This window comes from Galleria mellonella, unplaced genomic scaffold, assembly GCF_026898425.1.
Source record: "Galleria mellonella isolate WM207_F2 unplaced genomic scaffold, CSIRO_AGI_GalMel_v1 utg103, whole genome shotgun sequence".
Taxonomy (NCBI): Eukaryota; Metazoa; Arthropoda; class Insecta; order Lepidoptera; family Pyralidae; genus Galleria; species Galleria mellonella.
The window spans coordinates 4,647,284-4,662,868 of NW_026441966.1; the positions used below are offsets into that span (position 1 = coordinate 4,647,284).

At 30.7% G+C, this 15,585-nt stretch overlaps 1 protein-coding gene across 3 annotated transcripts in view; it reads left to right on the forward strand.

Moving 5' to 3' along the window:
* LOC113517251 (nitric oxide synthase-like protein) overlaps window positions 1–15,585 on the forward strand; it is a 145,669-nt gene that overhangs the window by 115,733 nt on the left and 14,351 nt on the right. For all 3 annotated transcript variants that reach the window (XM_031912537.2, XM_031912536.2, XM_026901876.3), the window contains 5 exons: window positions 897–1,033; window positions 1,369–1,531; window positions 11,555–11,646; window positions 12,305–12,446; window positions 13,315–13,454. In XM_031912537.2, the coding sequence (XP_031768397.2) occupies window positions 897–1,033; window positions 1,369–1,531; window positions 11,555–11,646; window positions 12,305–12,446; window positions 13,315–13,454 (674 nt within the window). The remainder of the gene's footprint in view (window positions 1–896; window positions 1,034–1,368; window positions 1,532–11,554; window positions 11,647–12,304; window positions 12,447–13,314; window positions 13,455–15,585) is intronic.

A 15,585-nucleotide genomic window follows, 5' to 3' on the forward strand; every position in this document is an offset into this window, starting at 1 on the left:
ATAAGTACACGAGAATGCTTTTAATGTTGTTTCATTTGCAACAAGAAATTTAAGAACATTATTTTATATGGGAATTTGATAAAGTAAGCATGAAAAATTTAATCATTTACGTTCAGTAACTTGTTTAATCACGTGAAAACTGGAATTGGTGTTATGTGTTGAAATTTCTCAAACACGATTCCATGAACCGCGTACATCCAGAGCCAAAATTCATGTTAATTTAGGTACATATATTAAAAAATAGAATTTAAAAAAACGTTGGTGATTGGTATTCCGTTTATATTTTAATTTTCTCTCTATAAGTCATTGGGTCTTACTATGGTTATTATGTCTTTTTAATAGGTTTTATCCTTGTTCTATCTTTAGAGAAGATAGTTATATTCTATTGTTACTAAATCCTTGAACGTACGAATAATTCTACGCTTTTTAAATCTACTAAATCTTATGTTAAGCATTCAAGTTGAATTTGTTTATTTGATTTTTGAAGTATACCTCATCATCATCATCATAATATCCGATGTTATCTATAAGTAGGTTACATTGTTTTTAATTTGATGAAAGTGGTGTGGTCACTCTACCGGTGCTATTGATTTACGTTGAGGGATAATAGGAGATATAAAATCAGATCAATTGGTATATTGTAACGAGTCCACCATGAATTAACTACGATGGTTTCTAAGAAGAGACCATGTGGAGGCCAGAAGGTCTACCTGACAGCACAGCTATGGGATCACTAAGCGGCATTACTAACAATCCCTTGTCCTCCTAGGATTTAGATAGCATTTGTATCGATGAAGTTTTTACACAAGGAGTTTTTTTAGTCAAGGTCCCAAAACCTTTTACTACATTTCCAAGTCTCGTATTAGTAAAAATAAAACTTTATTATTTGTTTACAGCCAACATTATGCAACGAAAGAGCGTGCCTTGGCAGTTTAATGGCCATTCCTGGCCGCGGCGACGTGCCAAGGGAGCCAGAAGAGGTCCTTAAAGATGCCAAAGACTTTCTTGGACAGTATTTCGCTTCTATACGAAGGTAGGTAGAAACACTGTCTTTTTTTTCTTAGTTTGGTACAATTAAATGAACCTGAAATGAAGAAAAAACTGTTACATTTTATCGAAACCTAAATTCCCTTAAAGGTAATTAATAAAGATTAAAACGTAAAACGTCACTAATATAAAAAGTCTGATGTTATTTGGTTAAATATTTTAAAGGCATGGGTCTCTAAAACTATAAAATTAAATTGTTTCTTTTTGACCAGTTTCTCTTTATAATATTTTTAAAAATAAAGTAGAATAAAATAGTATAGGGAATAGTAAGAATGTTCTTATACTAATTTTTAAATATTAATATTTTATTTCTTTGCTCAGGGCTAACACGCCAGCGCACGAAGCTCGCTGGAAAGCGGTACAGGAAGAAGTAGCAAGAACAGGTACATATCAGTTGACAACTACGGAACTAGTGTTCGGCGCGAAACTGGCTTGGAGAAACGCTAGTCGGTGTATAGGCAGGATACAATGGTCTAAACTTCAGGTACGTAAAGTTAGATTATTAGAAAGATAGAGTTGGAAAGCGTTACATTATTTAATAATATTATTGTTTAATAATAGCGTAAGAACTAATAAGAAATGTTTTTTAAACTATGATTTGAAATTAAATGTAATTGTGTTAAGGTGGTCGTAAAGAAAATATTGGATACATAATATTAGACGGTATTAGTTTACCTAAAACAGAGTATAGTATTTCAGAATACCTTGTTATGATTAATTTTATATTGTATAAACGTATCGTACACTAAACGAAAATGAATAAAACCAAATATTATTAATAATAATTAATTAATTAATAAACATATAAATAACAAACTATGATATTTATAGACGGGACCAATATTCAGAGTTCGCTAGCTGTTATTAATACAACAGTAATGCTTAGGTAAACATTTTATATGAAAATGACACTTCTACAGTCACCTTAATGAACGCTTTTATAATTTTCCTTAGTACGCTATGGCACGTTACGATAAATTATAAAGGCGTCTGGTTATTATTTATTATTTCCCATATAAAATATCGTTGTTTTTTTAATACCAAAGTATTTTAAAACATTTTACCTCAATACAATGGTTTCAGTTCGTGTCTTTGCATAATTTAAATTTCGAATTCGTACTTCGATCGAGTCAATTCGAAAATGCAATTCATTTTTATTTTTGCCCTAATAAAGTTAAACAAATTAAGAATATACTAAACTGCTTAGTGTATAATGGACGTGAGTACGGAATAAGGTCTAAATGAGCCTGTCAACTCTAATGAGAAAACTCCTATTTCGCGTCATGAAAAAAAAAGGCAATTATGCAGTAAATAGTTTCGTAGATGGATGCGAGTTTCCATCACGAGTTTCATACAAAAATGCTTTGTTGTTGTAAATCAATTTTCTGGGTTCTTTACATAGCACCTATTGGGTGTGTCTATCTATTAAATAATACAGTGAGCTATTCATTCCAATTTCTTTGTATTCAGAGTGCTTTGTGTATGGGGAGAATCAAATTTGCCATAGGAAAGGATTTTCTGCAAATATGTGTACTATATAATTTTCTATTAATGAACATTTTGATATCAATTTATATTAACAAACTTACTGCTTACCATGGTGATTATAAATGTTTTTATCAGGTTTATTTTCGGTCGTAGAAAATATGATTATATTTTCCTGTTTCGTGCTTAGCTCAAATGGCATCCCATTCGTTTCCGCCGGTATACTCACATTCTTTCACTGATTCACAATGTCTTTATAATCTTTCTTCTTCTTGCTGTCTAAAGAAGCGGATTGACTTACTCCATATGGTTTATTCTCTTAATCTGAGGTCGTCTGAGAGCGTCCAGCTGAAGACACCGGTACATTTCAGAAGTTTTTATGATAAATCGTTTACAAGCTGTTTGATTATGGAATAGTCCACAAACTTCTATACAGATTATACAGTATCTACCAAGTTTTAAACTACAAATTAAAGATTTCTATCTGAGCAAGTTGTCATATTCGTAATTTGTGTCTGATTAGCATACTTAAATTCTTTTTTAATTTTTATAATTACATATGTATGTATATTTTTTTTTTATATGTATGTATTTCTATGTATATGTATTGATGTATTTATACGTATATATGAATATGTATATATTATTGAAGTACACATTTATATATTCATGTTATTATACGTATGCATATCTCTATATGTATTTAAAAAACGAATAGTTTCGTACCTCCAGTCAAACTGTTTATAATTACTCTTCTCCATCCAAAGGAAGGAAGAGATCGCTTTTAGCGATAATGCCGCCCATTGTTTCCTTAGTGTAATATTTTCTTGTAATTGTTTGTATTTATAATAGGGTTGCTATTGTAATCTTATGGAGGAAACAATAAAGAGTATCTATCTATATATAAATTGAAATTATTTGTTAAATTTGGCAACCCCCATGTCATAGTATTACAGTGTAATGTAAGGAATCTTCATACTGTGATGTATTTATGTATTATTTTTGAAGGAAGCTTACAGCTATAATAACTTAATAATTAATTAATTTAATTATATATAATAACAATAAGTTCATTAAAAGCTATCACATATAGTTGACGAAAATTGAATTATTTACAGTCTAGATAAGTAATAAGTGTGCAGACAGACGTTAAACGTTGTTAAAATTACTGAATGAATAATTTGCGATGGTTTTTTTAAATATAAATACTGCTACTATTAAATATATCCATTTCATTATTACTTCTATTATTGAAAATAGTGGAAGCTCGTTTTATCGCCCATACAAATATGTTGTCATGCTACATTCGTACCAAAAGGGTTGTCATATTTAATTTCAATCGTTTTCATAACGACGACAATACGACATGAATATCGTATTGTAGACTCTTAATATTGTTTTATTATTAGATAAGTCGTTGGCTATCAAGCTTTTCTTCTCTTGTATGATGTATTCTACTGGTTCTGTTAGTATCCTTTTACGACATCGTGGAGAAGATAAGACGTGAGCATATTGTAGTTTTACTCGCTTACTATACAGCCAAACAAGAGATAAGAATATTCAAAGAGAGGGGGGAAAGGGATTGTAAGTAATGGAGACTATAAATCCCATTGCTATCAATATACCTAACCAGGTCGACCTCCACGCGGTTCCCCCTGAAAACTATCATGATTGATTCCTGATGAATTAATTTTGATAGGCTAACTGGCCTGTTTTCATTCTCACCTATCACCCTTCACTGGTGCTCCGCCAGCGTATCCCGTTAGCGCAGGCGGAGTTACCAATCCATTTTCATCCAACAATAAATTATCTTAACGTCTTATAACAGCAGTATTGTGTATTACATACAACAGAAAGCGCTATTTGTGATATAGTGGCAAAAGATAGACTGATTCCTATTAGTAATTTTAGTTTAGTTTTAGCTTTTCAGATAAAGCACCAAGATTCGTTCGCTTTATAAAACATGTAAAAAAATATATTGCATAACATGATTTATTAAAATTAACATAATTAATAAATTTATTAAAAAAGAAAGGATAAATGGAATAAGAGAACAAAAAAGACAAAATAAAAGCAAAGAAAGAAATAAAATGAAATGTAAGAAGAAAAAATAATAAAATAGATTATTTGTAGATGGTACATAAAGATAAAACAAACACTGGATTTTAAATTAGACTTTCAGGAACATCTGTGAAAATTCAAAATTCGCATCCAAGTTCGTGTACGAACATACGAACCATAATGTAGGAACAAATAGACACAAAACTATAAAAAAAATATTGTTTTGGTTTCTATTACTCTTATATAGACGCCTTGCATATATTCTCTAAACACCTCTTGTATATCTTGTCTTATTACAATTGTATTATATTTTATATACATAAGATTTGTGTTTGTTGTATTAACATTATTTTACCTTTCCTGCACTGGATTACCCAAATTATTTTCTCTCTAACTACACTGGGTGGGCTGGAAGAGATCTCTTTCCGAGATAAGCCCTACCTTGCTAGCAAGCTGTTAAACTACTACATGTATTGTTCAAGTGCAATAAAGAATATATATAAGATTTTTAGTTTGTTTAAATAAATTTATAAACACAAAAAATAGAACAAAAGGTTACTGTGTGTTCTTGGCATAGAATAGGCCTTTCTTGTGAGTGTCGTGAGAGGTGACTAAGAGAACTTAATGACTGAGGGATGAACAGCGGAGGCCCTTTTAAATCGTCACCGAAGTCTAACTGCGGTTACCAACCCGCCTGCCAAGCTAGACAACTACTAACGAAACCTTTCTTATGGGGGGCTTATGTTCTACAGTGGACAGCTAACGGTTTGTATCAATGGAACTTAATGATAAGGTAACCATGTTGAAATAATTTCTAAACGAAATTTATTATTAAAAGTTGGGTTTTTTCAGGCAGAGAAACCTGTGACACTGCGACCTTTCCATGATCTTTTGTACTCGCCCTTTTTTTAAGTTCGCTGCTAATTCCTATCAATGATAGGAAATTTAAAATGCTTCTTGTAGCGATTTTTTTTGTCTACTTAGGATATTAGGTATATTTTCTAATGGAGATATATCGTTTATGTATAAATGGCAATCAGCCACAATTTAAGTGTTGCAGTATTTCTCCCTCATTGTGGTAAAATCTGCAAGCACTTTTTGGATATAAGACTAGTTGGGTTATTTGCTTGTTTAGTTTGTAGTGTCCAGTGAGAGTCCTTGTTAATATAAATATATTATTTTTACTCAAAAGAATTAATTTCTTAGAGTATTTTTCTGAGAAACCCTTAATCAGGGCTTTCAAGTGACTTAATCCTGCCAACGAGAGCTAGGATTAAACGAAATTACTAACAAATTGAAATATTTAATCAATATATCGATTTTTTATTTGCACTGCTATTATATAATATATTAGTAGCATCAGATAGTCTTATGATAAAGTCACTTATTCTTTATCTTTTTAAATGTTTTTTAACTTCTATTGAAATAGAACATAGTGCCATAAAAATACTAATAGTAATTAATTTCATTCGAATCAATATCGGCAATCGCCACAGGCATTGTTTTACTTTTTTTTTATAAAAGAATAAAATTAATTAAAACTATGATTTAGATGTTTTTAGTTTAATAAAATATTATTTAATATTTATTTATAGTCAAAAACAATTATAATGTAATATTAGTAAGGATACATTAATAGTCTCCCAAGCCGCCACATCGAGACAGAGTACTCAAGATACTGGCAGCATAAACAAAGAAAAAAAAAACGTAAAATTTTTAATAAAAAAAATCTCAGTCGAATTCTGCATTACAACTAGACACCAAATGTAAATCAAGACTTTTGACCTTTACCATTTTACATGGAAATTACTCTTCGTTTTACGGCAGGAGATTTGTATTCAGGTTCAAACGAGAGCTTGAAAATATTGAACCTCAATGTTTTTCTAATTAGAGCGGTCGATTGAGTAGCTAACGACAGGGAAGGTAACGACATTAATTCATTCGTTCAATCGTTCGTTTCCATTCAGTTTCCTCAGCGGTTACGGCAGAGGACGGGAGTGATTTAAATCGGTATTACAAGGCTCTTACTGTTAAGTCCTGCCGATGTTCGCGAATACATTTTGTAATTACGCAGCTTAAATAGATTGCTGGGGTTAATCAGCATTTGGAATGAATATTTTGCTAGAAGCTTTTAGAACGATTTGAAATCTAACCTGTCTTCATATATACAAATGTGTATGAAAATCTTTTTTGCAGTCCTTACTAATATCGTCATAGTCGTAGAATACTGACGGATCTGACATATATTACATATAAAGATCCTTCAGTATTCTACGACTATGACGATATTATAAAAGTAAAAATGAGTTTGTTTGTTTGTTTATTACTTCATAGTGCCTTAACGGCTTAAGTAAACACTATGAAATTTAGTATACCCGTATTACTTTTATATGAGATGGAGAAGGATCATCATCATTCATCATTTCAGCCATTAACTGTGCATTGCTGAACATACGTTTTTTTATATAAGAGGAGTATTGCCAATAGTTGCCTCGCTTGACAATCGGGTTGGCAACCGTAGTTAGACTTTTAGAAATGTTTTAAGAGAGAAGCTGCTGGCCATATTTCTACCACTAAGTTCCTTTAGTCGCCTCTTACGACACACACACACTACACAGAATAGGAAAGGGAGGGGTAGCCTGTTCTATGCTGGGACTACACAGAATATATGTATATGGGAAGGATATAGGCTACTTTTTATCTCCGTCAATGAGCATATTCTGATATTAAACATTTATTTAAGTATGTTAAATGTTATGTTTAACGTTAAGTAAAATCTATAATTTTACTTAATAAATATATTTACATACACAATACGTATTAGCTATGTAATATATATAGCATGAGTACTTTTTTTTAATAGAGTTCTAGTCTGTGTAATTACATAATCTGTGGTCTAGTATTCATGGTAAGGGCTCGATTTATGTACTTATGGGGAGCGAAACGATTCGTTAACATCCACTCGGCTTGTTAATTCGACAGTGAGTGATGTAACATCACTCGACAACGATTACCTCCCAGTTTGCGGAATTGAACATTTATTTACTCTATTCGAGAAATAATGATTAGGGACTTTTCCTTATCTGTTTTTTGAGGTGACAATGAGTTTCAAAATATTCGAGACTTGTTTATATTTATATGGCTAATTATTTTGTTACTAAGAAGAATTATTTTTTTTATTTGTATTAATTGATCTAGATATTCTAAAGAAGAGAGATATTCATATAGAGAGTTAATGAGCTAACTTTATTTATTTATATGCTTTTATATATTAATTTTTAATATAGATATTACGTTATAACAAAAAACAACACAGGCGGACTTACCCCTTAAAGGGATTTTTTCCAGTAACGTATATGATACAACAATAATATGATAATTAATAAATTATTAGTAACTTATTCTTCAATAATTAAAATTAAATTAAAGCTTAAATTATGAATTTAAGCTTTAATTGTGGATCCTCTGCAATTGTGTAGAGATATCGCACCTCTCAGTATTTTTACTGTATATTAAAATAAACATGTCGGTGATTAAAAGTTTGACCATATTTAAAAAAATACCATAAAGGCTTGTCCACAATTCTTCAAAAATACTGTCATCCTTATGTCATAAGCCTATTAACGGCAAGTAAGTATCCTGAGTCCTCAGGAATGGCAACGCATGGGGGGTATCATGGCGAAACAGTATACACTGTTATGTCAATGGTACTGCTCATGTCTATAGGCGACGGTTACCATTTTACATCAGGTGGGCCGTCAGCTTGCCATTCCTGAGGACTAAGGTGTTATGCCTCTGTATCCTGTAAATTCGCTACAATTCAATCTATTTACTCAAATTGTTATGTAATGAACATAAAAAATAATTTAAAGATATTTTTAATTACGAAAGTATCGGTGTGTTGGAGTAACTTTCACTTGAGCAGTTGTTTTATAATATATATATTCTTTTCTTAGCTTTATTTAAGTCAGGATAATTTAAGAATTATATAAAAACATATAAATAAAAGTAAGGAATGTAGATATATAAAGAGTAGATATATATATCTATATTTTCATATGCATATATTTATATAGCAGTTTTCAATGGCAATGATTGCTATAACATGATATTGTATGTACAAATTATATATATAACATAATATTAAATAGGTACTTATTAAATACATGTAGATATTATCGGCAGTCTAAATAATACGATAATCTACACGATACCTAGGTAAAGTATAAGTCGTGGTCGATCATTTTCTAAAACGATTGTAAATATATAGATACTATTTATTGTTTCCTCCAAAAGATTATAATAGTAAACTAATTATAAATACAATCTAAGAAATCGCTAAAAGCGATCTCTTCCAGGCAACCTAAGGATGGAGAGGAGAAATTATAAACACTTTGATCGGAGTATGGGGATGAAAATTCTGTCATTTTTAAATTAATTATATAAAACACAAAGTTATAAAACTTTTAGGTATTTAAAGAAATAAGTAATAATATTTTTTGTGTGGTATAGAATAAGCCAACCCTTCCTCTCTCATGGGTGTCGTTAGAGGCGACTAAGGAAAGGCAAGAGATGGGCAACAGCATCCCTCTTAAAACATCTCAAAAGCCTAACTGTGGTTGCCAATCGGCCTGCCAAGCATGGCAACTACTGGCAAAACCCCCCAAGGGAGAGGTTTATCTTCAATAGTGAACAGTTAAAGGCTGATATGATGTGATGATGATGAATAAAATAAGTATGCTAACTTCACAAATAAGAAAATGACAACTTATTCAGTTAACAGTTCAAATAAATCGAACAATTTCATGAAATGATCGGCTACATCATGATGTGATTAATTCTAAAATCCATGGCAATACATATGATGTGTACATAATATAAAACGTTTAGGTAATGTATGAAATATTATTTGTTGTATTTTTATATAGAATACCTGAATAAATTCAAATTACTGTTAACATGTGTCGTTATATGTAAGAGAAGTGATTAGAGGAATTCAAGTGTACGTATGATTTACACAGAACTAGATTGCTTTAGCAAGTATAACATCAAAGCACGAAACGATAGTACGTGATCTATCATCGACTACTTGCCTACTTGTTAAAGGGTTGGCATTAAGTTTGCACTACAGAGCATATGATTTACCATCAGTTACTTAGCTATGTGTTAAAGGGTTATTATTAACTTTATACTACGGAGTACAAATCTGATAATATTTACAATTTGCATAATTTTTTAGTGTTAGGGTTTTTTTTATAATGTTTTCTGTCGCTATGTTTTTTGCGACAACCTTCTAATCTGTATTTTTTATTATCTGTGTAAAACTGAGGATTTTTTTAATATATAAATTTATAGATATATAAAGTTGTAAACTGTGTAAATATATACGATTGTAAACTAAATGTGTAACTGTGTATAAAACTTTATCGTATTCAAATTTAGTCCACTATTCTTGCTCCATTTTAGTGTTAGGATTGATAGATTCGACCAGATTATAAAAGAACAATTAAACTTTTTATATTTTCGATATTATAACTTAATTCAATGCCAGTTACAATTCACATTCAATGCCAGTGTAGAAAAATTCGAAACAAAATCCTACAAAATGTTTATTACAGAATTATACCGAATCTTCTAGATAGCGTAGTAAATTTAATATATAAAAGTTTCAAGACACGGTATTCAGTGATGTCAATTTCTGAAACCGCTTTTAGCGAAATTTAGTAAATCTATAATTTTTTTTTAAATTTTTATCCCAATAAGAGAAATATAACCAAGTAGGTAGCGTTAGGGAGCAGAACGCTGTTTTCGGGTCAGCTAGTAGTGTAATAATAATTAATTAAGCTTCTTATTAAAATATTCTTAGAAAGACTCGTGCTTAGCAGCAGAATAAAGTCAGGTCGTTGTTACCATTTAAAATTGTTTATTCAGATAAATGTAGATATAATCATCTTAGCAAAAAATATCATTAGGTTTTTTTTTTAATGGATGATAATGGAACGGTAACCCCGCCTGCGCTAACGGTATACGCTGGCGGGGCACCAGTGATAGATGATAGGTGAGGATGAAAAAGCAGGTCAGTTAGCCCATCGTGATGAGTACACTTGGAATTCAGCACGATGGTTTCCAGGGGAGACCACGGGGAGGTCGACCTGTTAGGGTATATTATTAGCAATGGAACTGATAATCCGCATTACTAACAATTCCTTCTCCCCCATTCTCATTAGGTTAGTTACCGGCTTTAAATTCGTGAAAGGTCATATTCATTTATTCAGTATAAATAAACCATTGATTGACAAATATCCTGTTTAGCTTTTTGCTATAGGAAAAAGTAATTCTATACCATTTTCATGTTGTTAGCAATTGGGTTGCTAGTCTTCATTACTATTAATTCTCTTTCCTTATATTTTGAACTAGTTATATCCCGCAGCTTCACTAGTGGTAGTATCGTGATGTTAAATAGTCTATAACTATTCTCAAGAAACGAGCTATCAAATGTAAAAAGATTTTTTTAAATTTAATTAGTACTTTAAGAAATTAGCGCGTTCAAACAAACAAACTTTTCTGCTTTATATATTCGTATTTATGTTTAGGTTGTTTAAAACGATGTTCAGAACATAATTATTTTAATCACGTCATTAGTAAATTTGATTAAACTAAATATAAAGCGCGCTGACTTAAAACTATGTAAAGCTACTTTTCTTTGATATTTTTCTTATTTCAAACTTCTTCAAAATTTGCATATCTACTCGTTCATGTTCAACAACTAATCCGTTAAGGTTGTTTTAAAAAGATTACGTTCATCAAAATGACTGTTTTACTATACTTTTATATTCGTCTGTTATATTTATTCCTTATGTTGTTTTATTCTTTATTTTATATATTGCAAATAAAGTATGCTCATTAATTTATTCACTATGTGTGAGTAAAAAGCTAATTTATTATACTTTTATTTTAACAGGTATTTGACTGCCGACAAGTAACAACAACCAGTGGAATGTTCGAAGCACTTTGCAATCACATAAAATACAGTACAAATAAAGGGAATATCAGGTAATTCAATTATTAATCATATTTATATTTTTTTGGAAAAGTTATATATATATATATATATAAAACTAGTTATGACAAGTGGCTAGAACAGTGAATTCTTTCAAGAGACCTGAATTTCATCAACCGATTGACTTGTTATAACGCCATATACATAAACAAACTCATGCTCATGTTTATAAAATAAGTAAAGATATTATTGGTAAGTAATAACTATATGCATAAAGGAGAATGCTGATTTACAGACTGATCCATATATAACCGCATCGCTGAAACCACTGAATCTTGAAATATATATGTTCTTTATATAGATAAAAGAACATAAAAAAAGTCGTGGGCAAGTAGCTGTTGTAATTATAAATTACTATTTGGGCGTATATTTATATAGCATGCCGTGTGGTCCCGGCATAGAATACGTCATCCCTTCCTTTCCTATGAGTGTCGTAAGAGGCGACTAAGGGAACTTAATAGTCGAGGGATGGGCAGCAGTGTCCCTTTTAAAACATCACCAAAGTATAACTGCAGTTGCCAAACTACTTGCTAAACATGGCAACTACCGGCAAATCCCTCTTAACAAGAAAGGACTGTGTTCAGCAGCAGACAGCTCAACAGTTCAACAGCTGATATTATAATAATAAAAAAATTATTAAAAATGCTATAGGTCGGCCATAACAGTGTTTCCCCAACGCACGGATGGCCAGCACGATTACAGAATATGGAACAGCCAACTCATCAGCTACGCGGGATTCAGGGAGCCCGATGGCAGTGTGCTAGGAGATCCCATGCATTGTGAGTTTACTGAGGTGAGAATCAATAGTTTTATTGAGAAGTTTCTATTGTTATTGTTCATGTAGATATTAAAATTAAACAAATAATAAACTAGATAGATTGAAACTAATATCTAAATACTAGTTGTATCCTGCGGTTTCACCCATGTGAATGAGTATATAAAGTATTTTATGTACTAAGTTAAGATTTAACCTACATGTGTACCAAATTTCATTCATATCCATTTAGTAGTTTTTACGTAAAAGAGTAACAAATATCCACCCATCGTTACAAACTTTCACATTAATAATATTAATATGATTATGATCATAGAAAAAATGTTACTACAAAAAATAAATACACTGCGTTATATCGCTCCAAACTGCAGACACTGTACTATGGATAAAATGAATGAATAAATGAATGGTTTATTTTCTCTTCACAAAAGGTGGTATAAAGTGACAACTTGAGGTACAATTTGATATGAGGACCAATTTTGTGAGAATTTTATGAGAGACTGGTGCTTGCGGTAGGTTTTGAAGACCTTGTAACAAGTCACCAGTGCCCCTTCGCCATGGACTATTATACATATACTTACTTTTTTCTTTGTTAATACTTACATTTTATATATAAAAAGTAATACAAATATATATATATATATATATGTATTTATTTTTCAACATATTTTTAATTACTTTACAATGAATAAAAAAAATACGGGTATAGCTAGTTTCAATATATTTCTTTATGTTATTTTAAACCACCGATGCAAAAAGAGGGGTGTTATAAGTTTGACATGTCTGTGTCAATCCTACATATATATTAATACAATTTTGCATTTATAACAATAGTAGGATTACAAATATATCTAATAATAAAAAACAATAATTTTGTTTGTCACAGCTGTGCTTAAAATTAGGCTGGAAGCCTCCCCGCACGGCATGGGACATTCTGCCTTTAGTACTATCAGCCAATGGAAAGGATCCGGACTATTTCGAAATCCCTCGCGAGCTGGTCATGGAGATTTACATGACACACCCCACGTAAGTAGATCTAATGTTGTTTTATTAAATAACTAACTGAATCCCGTGGCTTTGCCTACATAACATGAATGAAAATAAATATGTATCGTATATAATATTAATTTAAGATATAACCTTTCAATGTACAAAATGTAAATTTAAATTATTTCAGCTTTGTAATAACGTTCAGGTAATTTTAATGCAGTTCGTGTAACAATAGTTGTTTCAAAAAGTAGGTAATGCACATGCTTTATATAAATTTGTTTTAAAAATAGCCTTTAGAGCTTTTACGAGTATTAATGATTTTAAAATTAATTGGACGGCCTAATATAATGTTGAAAGAGGTGAATATGAGTTACTAGTTTTTAATAATAATATAATAATTATTTATTTATTTGCTGAAAAACACGGTATACAGATGCTAGTAATAACATGTTATGAACAGGCGTGTTTTGCGAAAACAATGCCATGTAAAATTTTTACCTGTTGCTTTGTCTGCGTGACCGGGATATGTTTATTGACAAGGACAAAAAGTAATCTATATCCTTCTTCATCTCATATAGTACATATGTGTATACCAAATTTCATATAGTTTACTTTCACATTTATAATATTAGTAAGTATATAAATGGCAGTAAATATGTACTAATTTAATTAGCCACTACATAACTACGAAACAAGTCTGCAAGCCTGTAGTAATTTTTGATAAGTAAATTGTGTACCCGATTTAAGTTAAAAAAATTGTTATTATTATTACATATTTCTTATTACATATTTTTTTTCTTGAGACTTTCTATACTATAAACACAAAAGTTTAAAAGTAAATATTACGAATTAAATAAAACAAGGATTTGTGAATAGATAAATTTTATTAGAATGCAGAAAGAAATATTACATGTCATCGAAATCATTTATAAATGCTAGTCTAAATATATTATAGTATGTGATCTATAAGAATGTATGTATATTTATATTTATATGTATGTTTTTATGATATATAATTTGTATATGTAATGTTTGTTTTTTCTTTATTGTATGTCTTATGAATTATAAGTCAATATCGATACGTACGTGTAATTGTTTATTTGCAACAATTTTCGAATTTTTCATTGTATAATTATATTTCTGTTTCGTTAAAGGTTGACTGGGCAAGAATGTTATATAGTATTAAGTCCGTCTTTTGTACCAGACATATTTTTAGAATGTAGTTAATAAAGAATATATAAATAAAAAAATAAATATAGAGTAAAATTCTGTCTTTACCATTTTGTCAAAAGTTATGGGATTAGGAAGACACATTGAATGAGTTTTGTCTCACGGGCGGCTGTAATCTATTTTCCCCTTTTATGTGAATTGTTGTGTGTAGGTTGTTGTACTTTGTGTCCAGGAAGTAAACTTGATTGAATTTGAAGTTGAAGACTTTGCCACCTGTGTGTAAGAGGCAACGTCCTTGACCTGGATAGCTGTAGAAATATTGGTTCCAATTTATTTCAGATCCAGTAGTTAGGAGATTGTTTATCATCTTAAATACTTTATAATAAAATTGTAAATAGATGATATCTGTATTTGAAAGATATTTAAGAAAAAATAATATATGGCGTTTTAATAGGACTAATAAAGGCCAAAATAATAATTTTCAGATATTTTGTCCGCCTGTCTGTTTGTTCCAATATCACGTAAAAACAAACTGCATCAATTGAATATGGATTGCACAGTTGTGTTCCGGAAGGTACTTATTAAAATCATATGACATTTATTTCGATACATTGTCCAGAAATGGTCTACTTAATTAGTTGTCTTATTTCTGAAACCACGAGTACAAAGTAACAGACAAATCCCATGTACATATATATTATTATATAATACTTTAACAGTAATCCTAGCAATTAGCAGTAAAATTACAATGTTACAAGAATAATTAAACATTTCTGGTAGATAGAGAACACTCTTTAATATACAGCTTAAAACATGCTAATACTATGTATGGACTCGACTACGCGCCGTGTCGCTTCCCATCACAGATTTATGCCGCATAAAAACTCGGAATGCATATTGAGGACAGAGTAAAGGGCCGCAAATAGGCGAACAGGCCCATACAAGCTGAATTGCTTATCGTAAACCTTTGGTCCAGTGATCTTCAATCTACGTTTAT